Source organism: Candoia aspera, chromosome 15, assembly GCF_035149785.1.
Source record: "Candoia aspera isolate rCanAsp1 chromosome 15, rCanAsp1.hap2, whole genome shotgun sequence".
Lineage (NCBI taxonomy): Eukaryota > Metazoa > Chordata > Lepidosauria > Squamata > Boidae > Candoia > Candoia aspera.
The window spans coordinates 12230918-12254609 of record NC_086167.1 but is presented as its reverse complement, the minus strand read 5'-3'; the positions used below and the strand labels follow the sequence as shown (position 1 = coordinate 12254609).

Below are 23692 nucleotides of genomic sequence, written 5' to 3'. Positions count from 1 at the left end.
GGCTGAAATGTTTCAGCCCATTTTTCCCCCCTTTGGAGGGGTCAAGGGCCAGAGGTTGCAGACCCCTGGTCTAGATGAAAAAGAGGTAAATGGGTTCTTTCCTTCACACGCAAAGTGCACCGCAAGGAAGCTGCAGAAAGGACAGAACAACTAGCCATCAAACTTTCTTAAGCCTCCCATTGATAACGCTCTTTCCTCATAGATGTCTTGCAGCTCACTGGAGAGCCATACCCATAATTTAAAAACCACCAAACCTTCCTTGCAACCCAATTAAATACACTGATTCTGTGGGTTGATCAAACAGGGCCGGGGGCATGCTAGCAACCAAATGGCAAGATACATCAACCTGCAAGCATTGCATCCACAGAAATATTAGGGGGGCAACTTATCCATTGTGACTATGATCTATTTTAAATTTTCCTTCATTTTATGTCCAACAAAAACAGTAAAATCAGCAGCACTGAATGCTCACGATTATGATTTAAATCAGTGCACTTTACACATGCCTACACTGGTTTAAGAGCCACTAAACCTGAAATAAGACCCCTTGTCTTAAAAACCCCTCTCAAACTTTTGCAAACCATCACTAGAGTACCACACGGCACAGGCTTTTATATTTAACTGTAAAGTCAAACGCTCCTGTCAGATACCGGCCACTTTCTTCAGAAAGATTAGGACCAACATAATCTGGTTGTGTCAGCTTGATTTAAACCAAGCAGTAAACACAATCCCATTTATATACATCAAATTGATTTTATTAAACATCCACCCCCCACCCCCACCCCCAAAGCAGTGGAAGGAAGAGGGATGACAGAGAGAATGAGAAACTGGAAAAACTTATATTTGCCCTTGTTCATGAGAACTAGGGAGAATAATGGTAGCTAATAAGTTAGAGGAATGGGCTGTTGAAGAATAGCAGAAAAGAGGGTAGTTTTTACTTCCGACATAGCAGTCTATCCTGCTCCTGTTAATCAGGTTTTAAAATTTGGAAAATGCTTCACAGTGCATTTAGCTTTGGGGACACAACAGAAAGGACACACCATACTCTGCTTTTCACACACACGGTTAGTCATTAAAGAGGGCGGCTTCAGCACCAAGTAGTTCCTCCTTCTGGTTCACTGGGCCTCCGTTCAAGCAACTTGGGTCAAACTTCCACTTGCTCCTGACCACCATGGTTTTTGCAATCATCCACAACTTTTTAATGATGGCCAGCTTTTCTCACACCCAACTCTGTTCATCTCGTAGCATCAAACTACAGAACTAAGACACGCAAAGGAGTTGCCGCAAAGGATTCCTGCTCCAGTGCTTCCAACAGGCGGGTTTTCTATGGGGTTGGCCCAAGAACTGTAAACACCAAGTAGCTGCTGGCATAGAGTCAGCTTGAAGGAAGCCAAAACCTGTATCCCCTCCTTTTTCCCATTGCATCAAGACAAAGCTCCTCAATCAAGCCCATCATTGTCCCAATATGAAACCTCCCGTCTTCTACTTTTCTTTCACTACCAACCAAACTTATGAGCCTGGATGATACAGGCAAGACCACACCCAAATCAAATGGGCCCATCCTTTCCCTTGTTGTATCTTCCACCGCCAACAGAAGGTGTCCTTATCACTGGCATAAGGCCGTCTTTCTCCACAACTGAGTACGGGATCTCAGTATCTTTCCTTCCCCATACATGCCGCCGCCACCACCACTGCTCTCAATTCTGCACATTCAGTTCACCCAGCTGTACAGAGTCCATGCAATAAGAAACCGGGGGGGGGGGCACATTTACACACACAGATCCACTTTACAAAGAGGAAATGAAGGCAGAGAAGTTACAGGTCACCGTGTGAGGCCACCAGAGACATGTCCCGGTAGCATGGGAAGAGCTGACCACAGACTTTAGAATTGAAACTCTAGTCCTCTGGTCAGATTGAATGAAAGTCTCCTTGGGACAAATGGAGATTATAAAATAAACCTGCTGCTGACCCGTATTTATAGCTTGCTATCAGCTACGTACAGTATGAGTTTTGTTGGTAAACGTTCATCCAGATTGTTCTCGGGTGCACTTAAAAATAATCGGCAGTAAGCTGAAGTATTGCATCAGCGCCAACTTCCTCTTGGCGTTAAAAGTTCAGCAACCCCTCTGGCACCACCTCAACTTTGAATTCCAGAATAGTGTCCAGAGAGAATATGGGTCTGAAAGTCCCACGTTTTAGTCCAGTTTTGCTCCCTCTTAGTAAAGCCAGTGACTGGATAGGGGGCACTACAGTTTGTCCAAGCTGTAGAAAACTCCACGAGGTCTAAGCAGTGTATGACAACCCTGCGTCTTACTCACATACCCATACCCTTAGCTGGATATCAGGTGGCACTATTCAGCAACCTAATATTCCCTCCCCCAAATTTCCAACAGCTCTGCCAACCCCACTCACGTTACTCGCTTCCTCACCATTGAGTTGGTTGTAAACCACCTCCTCCAGATGGTCCAACCGTTGCAGGATGGCCTCCCTGTCCAGCAGGGCGCCCACCTTGGCATTCCGTCCCCTCATCCGTCGGTCAGCGCTCTGGACGATCTGCACTAGCTCCTGGGAGCGGTCCTGGATCCTGCAGTAGACCGAGAAGAGGATGATGCCCACGAAGACCAAGATGTTCACCGTCAACAAAGTTTTGATTTTCCTTGCCACCGCCATGGAAGCTGCTGGGTCAGGAGGGCGTCAAGGCATGGCAGCTCTCGGAGCTGCGGCAGCATCGAAGGCAAGCCGTCCCTGCCCGCGGATGGTGGAGGGAAGGACTGGGGGAGCCGCGGGGGTGGGGCAGAAGGAAGTCTTGAGAAATCCCTTCCCTCGACTTCAGGATGCGGAAGAGGAAGGGACCAGCCGAAAGCGAGTCAAGGCAGAGCCGGCGCCAAGGAGCTGTCCGTTTCAGCACCACGGCGATCCAAGCGGCAGCTGTCACCTTCTTCGCCTCCGGCGTCCTTTTGTCAGCCCGGAGGGGATCCCCCCCACCCCGTCACTCTCTCTCTCTCTCTCTCTCTCGGCGGCTCTGGAAGAGAGGCTGCCGACCCCCTTCGCTCACGATGGGGGTGCGGCGCGCCTGGGCGGGGTGGGGGGCAGCTACAAGGAAGGACACGCCGACCGCCGAGGCAGGCCAGCCGGCTTGGGCAGCGGCCAGCGGAGGGAGAGCAGGTGAGAGAGCTGCGCCCACAGCTGTACAAAGGTCGGGGCTGGGGGGGTGGGGAGGGGGGCGGCGGCGGCGGCGAACGTGGGAAGGGGGAGCGATCGCGCTCGATGGTTGCCTGCCTGCCTGCCTGCCTGCCTGCCTCCCCTGCGCGCGTCCTCGCACGCCTGCGTGCGCGGTTGTAATCGGGTCGGTTGCTGGCCCTTCTGCCTCGCTCCCCTCGCACAGCGCAGGGGCGAAGTCACGTGGTCTGTCGGGTGGGGGAAGGAGGAGGGGGGAAGGCGAAGAGGGGAAACTCCCCTGCATTTGCGCGGCCTCGCCGAGGGACTGGCTCCCCTGCGGGCTGTGGGATCTCCGTCCCGCCTCCCCACCCCCGCGAGACAAAGAGGGAGGTAGAGCTGGGCGGCAGGCTCATCTGTTCACTCCCATGGCTTGTTTCTAAATGCTTTTTTTTCCCGTACGCCTGGGCAGGTAGGTACCCAATTCCTCCCCGGTGCCAGAGCATGATTCTGACACCCATGAACGTCCAAACACCAAGCCTCTGCGCATGCAAAGGGTAGTCTTCTTTCACCCGTGGGTTACTTCTACGCACCGTCTCTAAGTCCTTTCTGCAGAGGAGAGGCCCAGGGGCATATGGGTGGCTAAGACCGTTTTAGGACTGCAGCTCCTGGGTTGAATTTGGTTGCTAATAAAATCCAGGAAGCTTGCTTGATTGGCCCTGGAGGTCTTTGGTCCTGGATATCAAAACACCTCTTCCCTTTGCAAATACATTCCATATCCCACCCTTTAGGCTTGCTTTCCTTCTCATTAGCTTCCCAAAACCTGAGGTTCTGCTGTTTCCAGCAGACTCTTCTTCCCCTGCTACCAAATGATGCTCTCTGGGTACATGTGGGCTGTGTTCACATAATATGCTGAATGGGAAGTGAGCAAGGAGAGTGTGCCATGTGACCACCACAACCCAGTCAGCAGAGTTAAGTCTTGGGTTGCTCTGGGTTAAGGAAACCATCCTGGTCAATCATAAGAGATGGACTGTTAGCCTTCTCTTGCAGCTGTCAGCAGAGAGATGAAATCCTAGACCAGACCAGCAAAAACGTGGCAATTGTATGAACTCTGTCTCTCTATGACATTTCGCCCATACCTAAAGATGGGAAGAATGGAGTTGGGGGTTGGTAAACCTCCCTTGATTGGGGCCACCACAGATCTTTGTACATTTTTCTCCAGTAAAAAAAAAAAAAGGAGGAAATGAGAGCCATCAAAATGGCTGTTACCAGTTTAACTGGGGGATCTGTGATCATGTGCTTCTGGCAAGGTGACTTTTTTTTTCAGCTGGATCAATCATCTCATCTATCAGAGCCATGGATTCGTACAGAGAGAATGGCTAGGTTCAGGGATTTCAATGAGCCACCATGGAATCATGTGGTTTCCCTAATTTTAATGTAGCTTGATAGGTGAATCCACCCACCGTGGTTTGTAAACCATGATATGTAGCTAACATAATTCCAATAGAAAAGAATGTGTGTAGCTCAGGGTTGAATTGTGGAGTCCTTGGGGCTCTCTGAGCTTGGCTGTTGGCTTGCAGATGTTTCATGACCCAACTAGGCAACATCATCAGTGCTGGTGAGTGTGGGATTTGCTCCCTGTTTATATCCAGTCGCTTGCCCTGCCAGTGTTGGTGGGGTGTGGTTTTCTCCTTGGTAGTTCCTCGATTAGGGTATTGTTATTTGCTTGATTGTTTGTCTCCTTGAATCGGATGTTTCCATGAACTCATAAAAAAACAGTTCCAATAGGAGAGAATATCTGTAGCTCAGGGTTGAACTGTGGAGTCCTTGGTGCTCTCTGAGCTTGGTGGTTTCCTTGCAGATGTTTCATGACCCATGGTTTTCTCCTTGGTAGTTCCTCGATTAGGATACCTACCAAGGAGAAAGCTACTGTATATAAACAGGAAGCAAACCCCACACTCACCAGCACTGATGATGTTGCCTAGTTGGGTCATGAAACATCTGCAAGCCAACCACCAAGCTCAGAGAGCACTGAGGACTCCACAGTTAACATAATTTATTTAATTTATGTATTTAGTAATCAGATTTATCACCGCCCATCTCCTGGAGAAGGGACTCTGGGCGGTTTACAGTAAAACATAGATAAAAGCCATATAAAACTATAGAGTAGATCTAATACATAATAACATATAAATATGATGAGAACCCAGTGGCTAAAAGTTCTCTATGACCCACAAGCCAAACAGGGCCACTCTAAGGAACTAGCCATCCCCAGAAGTGACATGGACTATTGTGGATTGTTAAAACTAACAGAGTTCAATGTAATCTGTGAAGTGATGCAATGAGCACTCCCATGGTGACTGATGGACCTTTAGCTGCTGTGTACCATGTTTGTGCAAAGCATGAGCACAACAATACATTCTGTGTTAATTCTTTTGCACCCCCAAGGTAACAACAGTAATGGTGTAACCAGCTGTCATATGAATAAAATTTCAATGAAAAAGATCCATTTGATGTTAGAAAACACACTGCATCAGTCCTCAGCTATCTTACATTCTTGGGTAGCTCAGCTTCCAATCTTTTCATATATTAGAGCATCACCTACTGGTGATGATTTAGGTAAGAACATGGCAATGTGGATTCTCTACTGTTAATGTGCGAAACTCACAGATTGCTCCTGTGCATAGCAATGAGTTTATGCAGCTGTAAATGAGAGAGATTTCTGTAATCTAAGGCAGTTTTGATGGTGGGTATTTGGTATTTGAAAACATCTCTTAAAAGAATTCCCTGCATGGGAGTCAAGTAGTTCATCAGGTAGAAAACAGGTCTGACCTGCGCTCCTTGATATTCTAGGTTTCTGTCTGCAGGAAGTTTCCCACAAAAAACCTACAGATTTCCCCAAATAGAAGAGAAAATGGCTCGCATAACGGACAACAGCTCAGTGTTGTGTAACTAGTTTTCCATCAGAAAGGTAGGGACGAGGTAGAAAAATAGACAAGAGTGTTCAGATTCTCAGCAATTCTATGATTTCCACTGTAACGCTAACAGCACTGGGGAGAATTTGCGGGGGGCGGGGAGATTGGAAAAAGACAAGAAGCAACTTTGGGTATCTCCTGAGCACTTTTTTCAACTCCCCAATGCATCAAACGTGCTTCACGGCTCCGCTTTCAATCCTGGGGCCTTAATCCAGAACCAATTTGCTCCAGGGAATTTTTCTGAGATCAGTGAAGAGGTTTCAAAGAAGAGCCTTTACTTTACAGCTGTGACCCCAGTTGCGATTTGTGTCTTTGGCATCATTAAATACTGCAGAGACACGGATAAATACTTGAGTGGATATAAATAACACTCAACAGGAAATGCAGCAGAAAAGAATGGCTTCTTTCAAACAAGGTTGGATGCTTCATGTATATTGATGAATAATTTTAAAATGCTTGGCAAAGTAGTTCCCCACACAGTCTCCCTCTAATGCCAGTGTCACATTTACTTTAGAACTAAACTGTATTTGGGTTTGATGGAGGGGGGGGGGCTTTTTTTTTGGCTGAACCAGAAAAGTCATAACTTTTAGTACAATCAATATTTGCTCTCCTTGATTTTTAAAGAGAACTAGGGCATGGTTTATTGCAAGGCAAAATGATGGTGAAACTGTCGTGGCATTGCTCAGAAAGCATGATGGTGGAAAGACAGGGCATTTTCCATCCTTTACGACAAAATGTTTTGTCTGACAACTTCCACCTGTTAGCCACCACTGTGGTTCTGCCATGGCTTGTTGATCATTTCAACAGGGGAGGAAAAAGTACTATTTGCAGACTGAAGAAACAAACCACAGTGAGATTTTCAAAGTACAGGTAGTCCTCACTTAACAACCACAATTGAGACCAGAATGTTGGTTGCTAAGCAAAGCGGTCATTAAGCAAATCCAATCCAATTTTATGACCTTTTCGTGGCAGTCGTTAAGCGAATCATCGTGGTAGTTAAGCAAATCACATGGTTCCCCATTGATTTTGCTTGCCAGAAGCCAGCTGGGAAGGTTGAAAATGACAATCACACAACCACAGGATGCTGTGACAGCCATAAATGCAAACCGGTTGCCAAGTGCCCAAATCATGATCACATGACTGCAGGGATGCTGTGACAGTCATACGTGTGAGCACCGGTTGCAGGTCAGTTTTTTCAGTAAGCCTGAACTGTCACTAAATGAATGGTCATTACGTGAGGACTACCTGTATCATTCAACTCTCAGGCAGTGGATCTGCAAAACCATGACTAACTTGTCTCGCCCGTGGAAATACAGGCTGCAAGGTCTGGGAGACCCCATAAACTCTCTAAAAGGATCTGGAGTGGAACTATAGCAGTAATGGCAAGATATAAATGCATTGGAGTGGGGAGGGAACGCCTGCTCTACCCTTGGGCAAGGTTGCGTGGAACAAGGCACAGAGACTAAAATTAGGGGGGGGGAATGGCTTTTCCAGAGGAGAACAAAAGCGAGAGAGAGAGAGAAATAATTTCTGCTTAAGGTTTCCTGTCCCTCACACATTACTTGGGTCTGACAGAGAAGGGAGCATCTTCCATTAGATTTGGGGATGCCACAAAGTATGGAAGACCTAAGACTTCTTTGTGAGACTACACTGCCCAACCCTCTTTCCTCTGATGCACACGATCACACCTGGGCGAGAGGCCCTCAAGCTACATTGCTGATTCCAGCAGGCAAAGAGGCAGCCTGCAGGCACCTGAGTCATGCCCTGATTCAGTATTCTCAGCACAGGAATCAAACGCAGGGTTATTGCCTTGCAGCCCACACAGTGCTATTGCCTGATGCTCTTCTTAACCAATACCGGTAATGAGATTTTTGAGATTCAGGTCTTGTGGCTTTTTGATCTTAAACCAAGTCCTGGAAAGAGAAGACTTGAAAGTTCTTCGCCAAGTTAAGCCAACCTTTCTGCAGCTTGCAGATGGTGCTGCATTTCCCTACCCAGGATGCCTTGCTAATGGCCAATCTCTCTGGGGCTGCTGGAAAATGTAGTCGACCACAGCTGACATTGTTCTTCTCCAACGTGCAAATCCAAATTCGGCACTAGGGAGCACCCTTGGGGGCTCACGTAATTGTCCTATTAGCATTGCCCTATGTACTGAAAGCATTTTTGTCTGTGTCTTCAGTGCTCAAGCAGTGGTTTCCATGCAGCTACTGGAAAGGGGTGGGGGAGACAACACACTTGCAGGCTTACAGTCTTATACAAACAGCACAAAAGGAAAAAGGGATGGTGAGGAAAGGGTGGGGGGATCAGGCCCTGGCATCAGTTGTAAAAGTTAAAGTTAAAAAATTAAAAGTTAGAGATGTCCAGGTTGATACAGTTTAGGGAGCGGGAAAGTATGATGGAATTTGAATTTGGTCTTTCAGCACAGCTACTTATACTGAAATAATGCACCAAAAGAAAAACCCACCCATCTTTATGCCCTCAAGAGCGCTGCATTTCTTCACCCATTAGCTGAAGACTCTGTTAAGAAGGAAAGAAAAATTAAGGCCTTGATGCTGCACTACCGAAGTAAACGAATGCTCAGAGATTCAAACCCTGACTTAGAAATCCTGTCTTTGATGGTCAGGGAAAAAAACAATAAAGATGTTTTTGAAAGACTGGAAACTCGATGTGGACTTTTTGTCGAAAGGAGAGACCAAATTGATGATTTACAGATTTGGGGGTTAAAAAGAGTTAAAAGGGAAGGGAAAGGGAATTACAGAGAAAGAAGAAAAAGAGGGAGAGGGAGAAGAAGATGATAACTATGCAATAGAAAGAAAGGCAGAAGTCATAATTCTATATTTTCTCCCCCTTTTTTTCCTTTTTCTTATCTTTCCTTTGATTCTCTATACTTTTATTATATTTAAAAATTCTAATTACGAATGAATGAATGATTGGCTTTCTTTGTTGTCCAGTGAAAAGGGGATTCATGGGTCTTTCTAAGGATGTCCAGGGGTACCCCTTCGTGGGACATATTGATGAACACCCAAACTGTGCTGCTCAGCCATGAAAAAAAGGTCGGCCTTTGCAGCTGGCTGATGCAAAGGAGGTGAAAAGGAGGCCAAAGAATAAACTGCTTCGTTTTTGGGGAACCTGCCCTGTTTGAAAACCCCAGTTGGTGTTTTCCTTTTTTTTTTTCCCCCTACAGAGCTGGAGAATTTTTGATTAATTTACAATCCACCCTATGTCAACAGATTTCAAGGAGAGATGCAAAATTATTAGAAAACAGAAGAGGTTAGGAAGAAGGCTATTTTAGAATCCTCTTCCTCCGCCTGCTGATTTTTTAAGTGCAGAAATGGTTTCTGCTCTTTTCAATCTATAGCCCAGCATATGCCCCATCTCACTGAGATGAGTCTAAGGTAGAACAAGCCAAAATTGGATTTATGATCACAACAGCTGTAGGCTTTTGTCTTAAGTGTGTGACAATTTTAATGTGGGGAGAAAGGAAAAAGTCAAAACAAGTACAAAAAAAAATGTCACTTCCCAATTGGCTCCAGTAAGTTATTTATGATGCTCCTTTTACAAGTATGAAAAATCTCCAAACAAAAGCCTTGCAGCATTTCATTATTCTTGGGAGTTTTTTCTTCCCAGGATAGCAACTTGGTTAGAAATGAGAACAAACCTTCCATTATTGGCTAGCAAGGAAAAATATAAGAGGAAAAGGGGGCTGTGCATTTGTGTGTACACATACACGCACGCGTGCGCACACACACACACGTGCACACACACACACACATATTATGGGTTTAACAGGACTTGAAGAACTTACAAATGCAAGGAACTTTAGAAATATGAGCCAGGAAGAGAAGAGGACAATGTTTACAAGGAACTCCAAACATCATACCATCAACTCTCCCTTGAGTTAAACTTGATTCTTGGGGACTTCATGGACTTTTCTATGCAGATTTTTTTTTGGGTGGGGAGGGGTTAGGTGGAATAAGGACACGTATTTCCAGATAAGGCTGAGAACTGTCAGGATTGTACAACTGAACAAACTCAGTGCATTTGATTGCTGGTTCCTGTCAATGAAGCTGGGTGCAGCAGCACCAGAAATACCAGTTTTTCATTCATGCCATTCAGAACTGTATATTGAAATTGCGATTATCATTTTAATTCTAGGCCTGCTGGAGAAAAAAAAGAAAATTTATGGGAGCTGTTACCCAGGGTGTTTAAATCAAGAATGGGAGAACCACAATCCATTTTCTGGCACACTTATCAGCCCTCTCCACTTTTAGATGCTCTGCTCCGCAACACAGAAAGAGATTTGCCAAAGATTGTTCCTTCTGTAGTAAGACAAATGGTTCTTCTACTGGTTCAACCTATTGCATTCCCATCTTTATATATTATACCAAAATCTTCTACACTTTTTTTTTTCAAACTGATAAGCAAGCTTCAGAAAAAACAATGGGCGGTTTTTCTATGAGATGTGTATTTGCTTCTTCCCAGCAAATATTCTCTTTACTACTAACAGAGGCATTACCAAGCAGATGGCTCAACTTTCTGCATGGAAAAACAACACAAATAAACAAAAACAGATTTAAAAGACCAATATGTTTAGCCAACTCAAGGGATCCAAATATCCTTTTGCCTGGAATTTTTTTTTACTGATTACAGCATATTTGACTTAGATTGCCAAATGCCTCTGTTTTCCAACATTCCCAGTTGAGGTTCAAGGTCAGCTGAGTAAGTTGAAACTTAATTCTCTTCTCCTTTGATTTATGACAACTCTGACTTTAAGTACCTGATTTTAACCGTTTCCTGTTGAAAACAAATGGAGAAAGCTATTTATCTGAGGATTTTGCCTTGAATAATGGCTTGACACATTTTATCATATTACCCAGCTGTATTTTAATAGAGAGCATTATTCACTCTTGTTCCATCGCATGGCGTGATCGTAAGTTCTCCAAATGCACAGCATCTCGGCAAGATAAGGGGGAAAAAAAACAGGAAAGGCCTTAGCCTTAAACATGTTGTCCATTCTCTTGGGCTGGTTAATAACTCCAAATTTTTGTCACTACTGCACTGTAAGCAACCAGGTCTAACATTAATTGCCTTGCTTCTTTGAAAAAGGGTGAGCCACAGGAAACCCAAAGCATGAAAAATTCAGAGGGAATTATAGATGGCACTGAAATTCACATCTGGAAAGATAAGTTTGACAGATTGCAAAGCTTTGTCAGTTATGAGATAATGTTATGATCCTAATTTTTTCTCTGGCTTGGAATAATGTGCTGAACTACTGAAGAATTCTTCTGCTTCCCTCCCAGCCATCTGAATCCATCACACAATCAGTCACCCAGCTTAACATAGAGTTAACCCGTAGAATTTGCGATATCAGATGGCACAATGGCCAGTTCAGTTGGTCTTAAAAGCGGACTATGCCAATCCACAGCAGACCAGACTCACAGTGGTTACAAGTCTTGAGGTTTATAGGATACCTCCTAAATGATAGGCAAGATGTTCTAAACACCAGTTGTTGGTGAATGACAGAGAACAGGATAGGACAATCACCTTGTTCACGCTTGTAAGCTTCTTGAATGTACCCAGTAGCCATTCTGCAACACAAAATGCTGAACTAAATGGTTGCTTGGCCTCAACCCACATGGCTGTTCTTAGATGGCTACTATAGCATCAGTAGAAGTTTTGGGAAGTGACATTTCCCAGGTGCTTGCTGTGTGGGTTAGTGATCCCTCCCTCCCTATTGTTTTGTCACATCTACCAGCAAACTGTGAAACAGGAAGGGAGATGAATTTGGAGGCTCCAACGATAGGAGGGAAAAAGGTCTCCTACTTCTTAAATTCAAAGGTTTAATCTGATCAGGTGCAATAAAGGTAGGCAACAACTCTTTCAAGTTGAGCTCTGCTTGGAGTGACCCCATGCATGCCATGTTTCCTGACAATGAGATGGAAGGGTCTACCACTGTCTTCTTCCAGCATGTAGTTAAGCCCTTAGCAGCCACTTAGAAACAAAAAGCAAGGTTCTTACAGAGACTTCTTTAATCAGATTTATTGACAGAGAAAGGGGACTAGGTTATAGAAATCTGAGCAGCTGGATATATTTAGCATCCAATTTCTCTAAGTTCATTAGAGCGATTTTTGAGCCTCTTGCTAATCACTCACTTAGATACTGGGAAGGTTATTATTATTCTGCACTTGTAATATTTTCAAACCATCATCCTCTTTCCAAAACTCAGAGAAAGTCATTACAGATGTTTTTCAACATCCTAGTCTAGCCTATAGTCCTAGGTTTCCTGGTGGACTCCCATCCAAGTACTAACCAATTACTTAGTTTCTAGAATCTAGATAAGGTCAACCTGATGCTGTCACCTCCTAGACAATCTGAGCAGGTGTCTTCCATATTTGCTTGATGCTTTGCTCTAGTCAAAATTTTTGTGGCAAGTTTGGGCCACCAGAGGTTTACTGCTTCCAGGTCTTCAACATGGAAGGTGAAAAAAGGCAGAAGTACAGATGAGGACATGAATGATTCACTTCTCACTTCAGTTGAAAATCAGGATTTTTCTTGAACTTTTGACATAGTTCTCAAATCGAAAAACCCGTATCACCATAAACTTGTTGGTGGAAACAACACACCCACAGAAGGCTTTGTTTGGAGACAGTTGCATTACATTAAGAGAAAAGGGTAAATAGAAATAGTAACTCAGGAGAAATGCCCATGAATATGTGAGTTTTTCTGTGGGTTGCTTAAAAATTAACAAATTGGGAAAGAAGCAAGCCGCAATGAACTTCCCAAAAAGAATAAGAAGCTGCAGATGGAATTCCATTGCTATTCTAAATGCCAACTGCAGCAATAGATATTTCACTCTCAGCCAATGGGGTAACCATATTAGCCATGAAATTTCTCTTTCTTCCTCAATGCACTAGGTCTTTTTCTGAAAATCTCTGCTACCTATTATACTATCTTTTTATCTCATCTCTGGGGGCTATCTTACCAATCGTACCAAGGTTCATTCTTTGAGTTTCCTAATAAGTTTTCAGTGATGGCCATCTTGACACTCCAGAACACTTGCCTTTCACCTCTGTGATTCCCTTTTGACAATGGCTTTGATCCAGGTTAAAAGGTTGACTGTTCAGCTTCCTATATTTCAAAAGCTCTTCTCCTTTATGTTTTGTTGCTTCTCCAGATAGCTGTCCAAAGATGTATTTCAGAACACTGAAAATCTTCAGATGCTGGAATAGGACTGAAGCAATTGGCTTGGTTAACAACATGCAGGATGCCCATTCTTTATGTCTGTTCTTACCTGTAGATCATCCAGATGTGATTGGTTTGAAATACAGGACAGCTGTGCTGGAATGCTTAAAGTAGCATCCAGAAATGGCCCATTGAGGATCATATTTCTATGCTGGCTTGCATCAGAGGATATTCCAGCTCATTGCTGATAGATTTTTTGGTTGCATAACATGAGTTTAAAAAAACAAACAAAGAACATCTACAGGGCTATTCTTGACTACAACTTCTGCAGTTGAGTTTCAATCTATCAGAGATTTCAGTAGCAGAGGAACAGGTGAAAGTTCTCTGGAACTCCGAATTTACCAGCCCTTCCTGTTCCTCCACTGTTGGACAAGGGTCTACTTGAGTGCTCTGGTTTGAACCAGCCTTGAACCAGATGAAGACAATCACCTGAGAGTATTTTTCATCCATCCATTGACTACCTGGGAGGTCTCTATTTATGGCAGGCCAAGTGGATGGTGGTGCTATTTCACTCATCAGAAAATCAGCCTATGACAAGCTTCAAGGGCTTTTGGGTCAATGGGACAAATTAGATTATGCTAATTTGTCACCCTGCTGCTAGTGGTTCTCTGACTCAGCTGGTGGAGGGAAGTCTGGGTTTAGAGAACTTCATGAGAGTGGTCATAGAGGACATATCCTTAATTTATTCTTCAAATTATAAGGCAAGTGGATTCCATCCTGAGAGATTACAATTACCCTGGACTCATGATCAATGGGGTTAGGGTCAAACCATTGGCTGCTGAAGTTTGATTTCACCACACTGTTTCTCCTTCCTGAAGAGTCAGGAATCCTGTTCTGATGATCCAGCCCAGAAACATAACTGTATAAAGTCGGAATATGGAATGCCCTGAGGAAAGTTCCAGAATCCACAATTGGTGATTCCATCAAGGTCCCTGTTTGACTGACACAATGGCGAAGGAGATTGGGTTATTAACCCAATTGCTCCTAGTGCAGCATCAACACTGCAAGACCCTGGTGTCTCCCTAGTTTTCTGTGGAGTTTGAGGTGATAAAACATCCTGGGGATGTTTACTATGTGTAATGTACAACTTGTAAGGAACCCAACTGAACAGGCACTAGTGTAAATAAATCATGCCTAAGGCATACCTGCAAATACTTCATGGACTCTATTGCCTCCCCTGATGGCACAGTTCTTCACTGTGGTAGCAGATTTATTGATATCGGCCACAGAAAAAGTTAGCGTTGGACCCCTTGGAGATCTGCTGTAACAACCTGAGAAGGCTCTTTGAGATTCAGACTGCTCATCTTCATGTTGAGTTGAACACTGTCTTCATAGAGTATGGACAACCTTGATGGAATTCATGTGCAAGCCAATGACTATTCAGGAACAGAGTTCTTCGTAAGTGCAGTTGCTTGTGGACTTGATGTAGTATGTCTTGGTTAAACAGGCCTGGATATGGAGTCCTTGGTGGTCTCTGAGCTTGGCTGTTTGCATGCAGATGTTTCTGTCCTAACAGCCAGGAACCACGCTGAGACAAGGAGTAGGTCTCTAGTGTTTTATTACTGCTACATAACAGAGAATCCTAACAAACTGAAGAAGCGTGGGAAAAACCCAGACGTATAAACCCCAAAGACTAAGGCAGGCCCGATCTGTGTCTCTTGGAATGGCCACCTAATTCCTCAGTGCTACGCATGCGCTTTACGGCCTGGATGGGAGCCCCCTGCTGGCCATCCTCACCCATGACAACGGAAGTGTCTACAGACAAATGCCGGCTCTTCGGCTTTGAAACGGAGATAAGCACTGCCCCTGTCCTAACAGCCAGGAACCACGCTGAGACAAGGAATAGGTCTCTAGTGTTTTATTACTGCTACATAACAGAGAATCCTAACAAACTGAAGAAGCGTGGGAAAAACCCAGACATATAAACCGCAAAGGCTAAGGCGGGCCCGATCTGTGTCTCTTTGAATGGCCACCTAATTCCTCAGTACTACGCATGCGCTTTACAGCCTGGATGGGAGCCCCCTGCTCGCCATCCTCACTCATGACAGTTTCATTACCCAACTAGGTAACATTATCACATTGTATCATCATCGCACGGTGCCTTCCATGATGATGTCCCCTAATTGGGTAATGAAACATCTGCAAGCAGACAACCAAGCTCAAGGACCACCAAGAACTCCACAATTCAACCCTGAGCTACAGATCTTCTCTTCTGTTGAGGCCTGGTTGTTTCAAGCCAAGCCAAATGTAGCATCGCTATACACCAGTACTGTCACTTCAACCAATAATATTGTCTAAGCCACTATCTAATTCCAAAACAAATTAGCTTAATTACAGAACTGTACTTAGGAATTGATGACATGCAACAACACCCTTCCCTCCCACAAATACTTAGCATTATTCTATTCACCCACAGATTTCTGCCATGGTCTCTTATTCTTTAGTTTATACTGGAGTGATGATAGGAATATTTATCATATTAACAGGGTGAATGGTGATGTGTGGTTGGGTGGGTGGGTAAGAATCATTAATTGCTTGATAAATTTATTTGCCAATGGCTGGACATAAATGCTTAATTAAGCTTTTTTTATAGATATCAGATGGCAGAGAGCTGGTTACTACCCATCAAACACCGCAGTGTAATTGGAGAGAAATGTACAGACAAAAGGTTTATTGAATCACCATCTCTCTTGATTAAAGAGGAAGCATCAGACACACTTTCCTTCATCGACCACTAGAAAAAGCTACATTTCTTTATATTTCAATATTAAGCAGCAGGCTGGGAGACGTGTTGCCTGTACCAGTCATGCTAAGGGAGGTGCACAGTCCCTCTTCTCCTATTTTTTCCCCCAAAAATGAATTTCTCAGAATGAATTGCCTAACCAGAGATGCACTAATCTTGATCAGAAAACTGATATTAAACCAAACTAGGATGGACCCTCAAAAAGTTGCCATCTGAATCTTAGGAACCTAAGTCTGGGGGTTGATATTTAATCTTTGGCAGAAAGCTCATATTGATATTGGAAAAGAAACATTTTTCTTCTCATGTTTTGGTTTTGGCCACAACCTTAAGATTGAAGCCCCACCCCGTTTTTACATGTGTCATGTGGTTGTGGCTACCATCTTAACTTTTTTGAACCCCCTTTCTCCTTCTACTGTATTTCCCTCTTTCTACTGTATTTCTGGGAGAATACAGTAGACAGAAAATATGGAAAGATTCTCAGCACCATGCCTACTGAACAATATGTGAATTACCCTGAAGCATGGATAGCATTCTGGAACAACAAGGTTTGGTCTGTTAGCTGTGGACAGAAATGGAAACCACCTTTCAGAGAGAGAAGGCAGAACCCTTTACTTATGGTGAAGTTCCTACCAAGAATGCATCAGTCAGCTAAGTACAGGAACTGCATTAACAGCAGTTGATGTCCCAAGCAGCAGGAAAATTCACCAACCAGAAATACATGACTTCAAAACATTTGGAAGTGAGCAACTGCTGTGCTTCTAATGAATAATTCTGCTACACCTCTCATTTGTCCTCCATCATTCATTAAGGAGCATATTTGCAGCTCTTGCAGAATAACCCTTAAGTGATTACCTTGCTGTTGTCTTGGAACACTCCATGTAAGGAGGACCATAGCTAGATGGCCAAGTACATGCTTTTATGCAGGAGGTCCCATGTTTAATTTGTGCAACTTCTGAAAGACCAGGAAAAGCTTTTGCAGACAGTGTTGAATAAGACAGATGAATGTATAGATTCATCCTAATGGAACACAGCACATCTTTGGTTTAGTATAAAGGAGTTCTACTGGCCTGATGCATTGAACTCTTGTTGAGTTGATGCATTGCCATAAATATGGAGGAGGATAGGTGTTCCATTTCTTGGCAAAATGAGATGATCCTGCTTAGATTAGCATATCCCAGGTCTTCGAAAAGGAACCAGAATGACCTCTAGTTCATTTTGCAGTTCCTTTGCAATGGGTTCTAGGTTTATCAACCATGAATCAGTGACAATTATTTGACTGCAGGATGGATGGAATATCCAGGATACCAAAAGAGCAATTACAGCTAGAATTTCCATGCCAGCAACCCAGTGGGGATCCAGGAAAACTAAGTTAAAACAAATATGTGAGTACTTAGGTTGCACCTTTATAAGCTTGCCACCTAAATTTGAGTCAAAAGGCCATTCAGGAACAGGCAGAAATTCCTGATAGAGCAGTGTTGTTTAATTTTTAGTTGTACAACTAGACAGATCACTCCTATTGACCTAACGAACAGGGACTCATGATGCTAATGTAAGAGTTGGTTCCCAGACTGATAAAGATTCAGGAGACCATTATCTAAACAGCCAGCTCAAAGCTTCTCAATTGTCAGTAAATCTGCCTTCTTGCCAGATCATAGAAAAACAGATAATTAAAACAGAAGTCTCCACCATAATGCGTCCAAGTGTATATTCATTCTAAATGTGAACTAGTGTCATTGTTGGAATTCTTGCAACACCCTCCCATTCATCTCAACAAATCTTGCTAAAGAGAACCTGGTGAAGATCGTGCTTGGAAAAGAATCACTTTCATTTTTTAGGTAGTTGCCAAAAAGACTGAGTCTTCCTCAGTTTATCTAGCTTCTATTAGAGCAGTGGGGGACAAGATTTGGGTAGGTGAGGGCCAAGGGTGGGACACTGATGCAAAATGGGTGGGGTTGTACCATGGATGAAGAAGTTGAGTCCAGGAATACCTTCCCATGAACTTTGAGACTATTCCTTGTTCTCTAAAACCACAGCAAGCCTCTTTAAGCCTTCCCACTACTGTTTCTACAGATTTCCTGCCTTAAAATAGCAGCTATATTGGTCAGATGGCATTTCAGGGGCTGCAGAAAGTCTTCAAGCTATAGCTTGCACATCCCCATGTTAGGATCAACGGGATGTGAAAGGAAGAGACATTATGAGTAGGTGAAAGGGGTTTGGGAACCTGGGGAGTAGAGGGTTAAAGAAACAATCCCTGTTTTGTCAGGCTCATAATGTGGCCTGAATTATTTGAGATACATAACTGAGTAAACCTATTCTATGAGTTCTCTGGATGTTTGTGAATGGACAGGTGAAAAATAGCTTGGCTTAATCCCGATCTACCTGAAGTGAATTTTCAGTAGCTCATCCATCACTGTTCACTGCACTCAAGGACTGTGTTCATTCTCTTCTTTCTCTTGGAGACCAAGTGTGCTCCATACTAATTACATAATTAAATCTGCAAATATGTATTTCCCACTTTGCTTCTTTTCTCCTTAATTGCTTAAGTAGGTTGTAGGGTTTTTACTTTACTTTTGGGGGAGGGGGGCTCATCTCTGCAGCACTTCCCCCAGGGATGTACCACAAAGCAAAGCAGTCATGCAAAAAGATTTATGGCAGTCATTTGTTTACACAAATATATTCATAGACATTTTGAGTTCCCTCTTCTGCCTTTTCATTTTATTTAGTGTGAAAGCACAAGCTGTTCCCAGGTCACACTTATGCATTTTTCATAAATCAGCTGCTACTGATATCCTCATTTAAGAAACAGACACAGCGCCGAGTCCTGCACAGAGCCAGCTCTGGTTAAAGTGTTCTTGTAAGGGGGAAATTTCATGGGGACATGGATTCGTTAGTTCAGAAGAAATGCTGATGATCATGAATGGGGAAATGTACAGAGAGCAGAGTCCTGGTCTGTTTGCACAGCATATAAGTAGGAATGAGATTAAGCCTTGGTTTGTTTATGCACCCTTGGAGTTCCGTACTCCGCAGAAAACTGATGACCCAATTTTCTCCCATTTAGAGAAAAGAAACAGATGAAAACTGTAGTGTAAGCTCTACCTGCAGTATATTGTCCTAACTTAGAGCGAAGTACCTCACTGAGACAATGAGTAGGTCTCTAGTGTTTATTGAAGGCTCAGAAAGTAAGAATCCTGCCAAACTGAAAGAGCGTGGGAAACCCACACAGATAAATCCAAAATTCAAGGTGGGTCTGCTCTGAGTTTCTTCGAAGGACAGTTCAAAGCCTCTAAACTGCACATGCATTTTCCCTGCTGGATAGGGTCCCCCTCCTGCTCACCATCAGTACTCATGACATATATACTACTAAAACTTGCATGTCACATGTCTGTATGATTCTTTGTAACCATCAACTGAGCAAAACGGTGCATCGTAGGCCATCAGGTTTTGAACTGAGGTACCTCAAATGGGCTAACTTACAGAATGCATCCAAAATCCAGGACCCATGACTCCCAGAAATTTGGCAAATTTTATAAAAGCATTTTATGACATAAAAATTTATCATAAAACACTTTATGATGTAATACAAAATTTCATAAAACATTTCCTGTGGTCAACTCTTGATTTTTGACTGTGCTATACAGTTCAATATGAATGGCATGGTCTATTTTCAAGGCAGATACATCTCTGACTATCTCCCTGAATTTTTAAGAACTTTTCCAGTGAAGGCAGTACATTAGAAGCTCTGCCATTGTTGAAGGCATTGAGAAATCTGGTAAGGAAATATCTCTGAAATGATGACCCAACAGGTCACGGGTTGTCTAGTCACAGTTAAAAACACAAAGAAAATCTCCAAACTTCTAGAGAAAAAGCTCCACCTAGATATGTGATCTGGCCCTCCATCTCACCAAAATTATTTAGGGTTACCTTTGGCCACAAAGAGTGGGACGCGGTGGCACTGCGGGTTAAACCGCTGAGCTGCTGAGCTTGCTGATAGGAAAGTCGGTGGTTCAAATCCATGTGACGGGGTGAGCTCCCGTTGCTAGTCCCAGCTCCTGCCAACCTAGCAGTTCGAAAACATGCAAATGTGAGTAGATTAATAGGTACCACTTCGGCGGGCAGGTAACGGCATTCCGTTTAGTCATGCCAGCCACATGACCACGGAAGGGTCTACGGACAAATGCCGGCTCTTCGGCTTGAAACGGAGATGAGCACCGCCCCCTAGAGTCGGACACGACTGGACTTAATGTCAAGGGAAACCTTTACCTTTACTTTACCTTGGCCACAAAACAGCTGCCTGCCACCGGTTCAGGATGATACTTGCTTGGTTCATTTTGAAACGAAATGTTTTCATTTAAATAACACGAAGTTAGAAGAAAACTCATGGATTCACCTATCTGTTTTTCTGCCTCCTTTTCTCCCCACTTAAAATCTCCTATTTTAATAGCCCCAGTACAAAACATTCTTTAGCATGCTTAGAACAGCCTCTGTTGAATTTGACCAGTGCAAATGTCTGAGAATCGTGGTCATTAAAAAAAAAAAGGATTTGTAGAAAATTGCATATTTCTTTCTAAAATGATGGAAGAAGAGCTTAAGGTTTATACTTATTCAAAAGAGGGAGAATGTGAAGCTCACGTATTTCTGCATCCAGAATGGCATCTCTGTAGATGTTTTGCACAGCTGAACATTTCATTGGAATTCACTGGAGTTCTTCCTAATGGGCTAAGAGGGTGAACTGAACAAACCAGGAGTTATGGCAGACCAGGGAAGGGTTTAATTTAAGACATTACCTGCACAGCTTTGAAAAATGAAGTCACCTTGAGGTCTTCTCTTCAAAATATGTGACAGTGCAAAGGACCATTCTCTAGAAAGTGAACTTCACAGATGGCTCCTCACACCTAAAGATCTCTTACCAAAATTCTAACCCTTCTATTCACTCAAACATCTTGAAATCACTCCTGGTGTATCAATTTGCTGAGAAATCAACTGGTTCCAAATAAACAATGCCACAGAAAAGATTGAGAAACACAAGATGTTGAAACAGATGGAGAATAAGCCCTACTCCAAAACTAAATCTCCCAATGTGACTTCATTTCTAATCATCTTAAATGTTCACATGTAAACATAATCAAATTGGGTTTCCTTCTGGATCCAAAGGTCATCAAGAATTGGGTATATTTCATTAAGCCTATGTTACCTGTCCAACATTGTAACTGATTGTGAAAATAATCAGTTCAAAAGAAAACATGCAATATCCTAATTTTAAAAAAAACTTCATTCACAGCAGCTCAATCATTTTAAAAGGAGCTCAGGCTGATAGGCTGGACATTTGCAAATCAGATCTTTCCATCCTGGATCTCTGCCAGCGTTTGGCTAAAATATAATTTAGTTTAATTGAGCAATTAAATTAAAACAATCCTTTAAACAAGCAATAATCAGACTAGTATAATTTCAGTGTCACATATAATTTCCCTTAACAACTTTTCTCTCTGGGCTGTCTTTCAGAAATAATCTTGGAAATCTTCTCCAAGTTATAAAGTGGCCACCGTTGTGGAAATTCAACATCCATGTCAAATTCCTTCAGATCATTTGCTCATTACAGTCCACTAAATCCTGTCCTGTCTTGAATTCCATTTTTCTTTGTCAGCCTTCCCAGGTAGACCAGACAGGAAACACGACCAGATGAGCTAATTCTACTTTATTGTAAGGCTACATTAACAGAATCTTGCAAGTCTGAAAGGACAAATCTCCCACCATCTCCTTCACAGCCTGGGAAGCAGGGGAGGGTCCCTTCTGAGCCTCTTTCTCCACCCATTATGCAGCTGTGGGCTCTGCCCCCTCTTATCTGACCCTAGGCAGCATCTCCCTGTCTCTCAAGGTCTTTCTCACATACCATTACATTCAAGAAGAGTATAACATTAAGAAAGGCAAGCAAAAGAAGAATGCCTCTGAAAGAGGTCAAGACAGGTCTTATAATGTAGAATATAGTAATATAGGAAGCAAGTACAACATGGAGAACATTTAACAATCAGCTGCCATTAACTGGAAGGGAAGACATGGGAAAGAAATATATTTTTTTCTTAGTTATAACAGTGTGTACCAGCACCTGTTTCGAAGAGAGGGTGCCATTCAAAATGCCATTCAGTGTCAGCCCCACTAGGAAGACCAGACCAGGAAATCAACTCCACAGGAAGGCTAAAACTATTTTTATTAAGACTGACTATAATTACTGAATCTTGCAAGTCTAATTGTGCTACACCTCCTCCCCCTGCTTATAGTTCAATGAATTAGGGAGGTGTCTGCCTGAGCTACTTCCAAATGTTATTTTGCTTCTCAAGACTTAAACAGTGTTTCAGCCCCTTTTGCCTAGGTAACAGTTCTTGCATATTTCCATCAAGGTCGTCTTCCTTATCCTTGACATTCAGTATTCAAAACGATTAGATGGATTCTTCATTCAAGGCAGCAACAGGAATAAAATATAATATCAAGAGTTTTTTCAACATACTGGTTTTCCAGCCCACTCCCAGTTATTGGGCTATTGACTTCAGTGGAAAAAGAACAAGGGAGAAAAAAATTACAGTGACAAGAAAATGGGGGACAGGGTATCCTTAAATGAAAGTTCTACCCTTGGTCCTTTCAAAGACTTGGAAAGGTCCATAGGGACTGAATGAAGAAAGCATCGTTCCTTCTTTCTTGCAATGCCTTTTAGATTGTAAGCAAGTACTTTTTTCATTGATTACATGTGCTCATCCATGGTTGAAGAATAGGGTAGAAATGTTGCACATAAATAAAGAACAGTTTCTAATGAGCCACAGGGTTCCTCCAACCTGCAAATGAGGAGGATCCTAAATGTCCCACAACAGTTTACCAAAATGTAGCATAGTGAACATAGTCACTTGTCGAGATGGGCGGTGACAGAAATCAAATAAATAAATAAATAAATGGGAAGCAAGACCCAACAACCTTAAGCAGGAAAGCACCGTTCTTTACCTTCTTTGCTTCCTTTCTGAAAATGAAAGACTCAGAAAGAACAAAGAGGACAAATGTTAACAGACAGCTTGCCACCTAAGCAGTAAAAGTGGATCTTCCTTAAATCTGCCAAGGTGCATGATGTAATACCTAACTGAGGCCATGATTTCTGAATGGCTGGGGCTACACTCAGACAGCTCATCTTGGGATTTATATCACACCAGGAACCCAAGGGTCAACCTTTTTCTGGTGAGGAATGATCTGCAAAATAATTTGTGCATCTTCTAAGCAAGGTTGGAGTCCATGTTCTTATTTCCATGGTCTCGAGGCCTCCAAGGCTAGCAATCAAGAGACTGAGAGAGAAGGGACACTGCCTGTTTTAAGAAAGGCATTTAAAACACCCCAAACAGCAAAGTATGTGCATTTTTTATTTTTGTAATACGCCAGATGTTCAGTAAGACCAAGGCTATGCATTTTCTCAATTCAGATGATCCTGGCCAAACTGAAGACCTGCAGTTCCACCCCCATAAAAAGGTTGGTGCTGCATCTTAGCTGAGGTTGGACAGGTGATACCTTCTGCATGGGAACTGGTGCAAGTAATAAGGTGGCTGAA

General features: G+C 43.1%; 1 protein-coding gene across 1 annotated transcript in view; it reads right to left on the bottom strand.

The window, feature by feature from the left end:
* GALNT9 (polypeptide N-acetylgalactosaminyltransferase 9) overlaps positions 1 to 2977 on the bottom strand; it is a 109193-nt gene extending 106216 nt beyond the window's left edge. The window contains exon 1 of the mRNA XM_063315896.1: positions 2430 to 2977. Within this exon, the coding sequence (XP_063171966.1) occupies positions 2430 to 2670 (241 nt within the window). The 5' untranslated portion in view covers positions 2671 to 2977. The remainder of the gene's footprint in view (positions 1 to 2429) is intronic.
* Positions 2978 to 23692: the final 20715 nt, after the last annotated feature.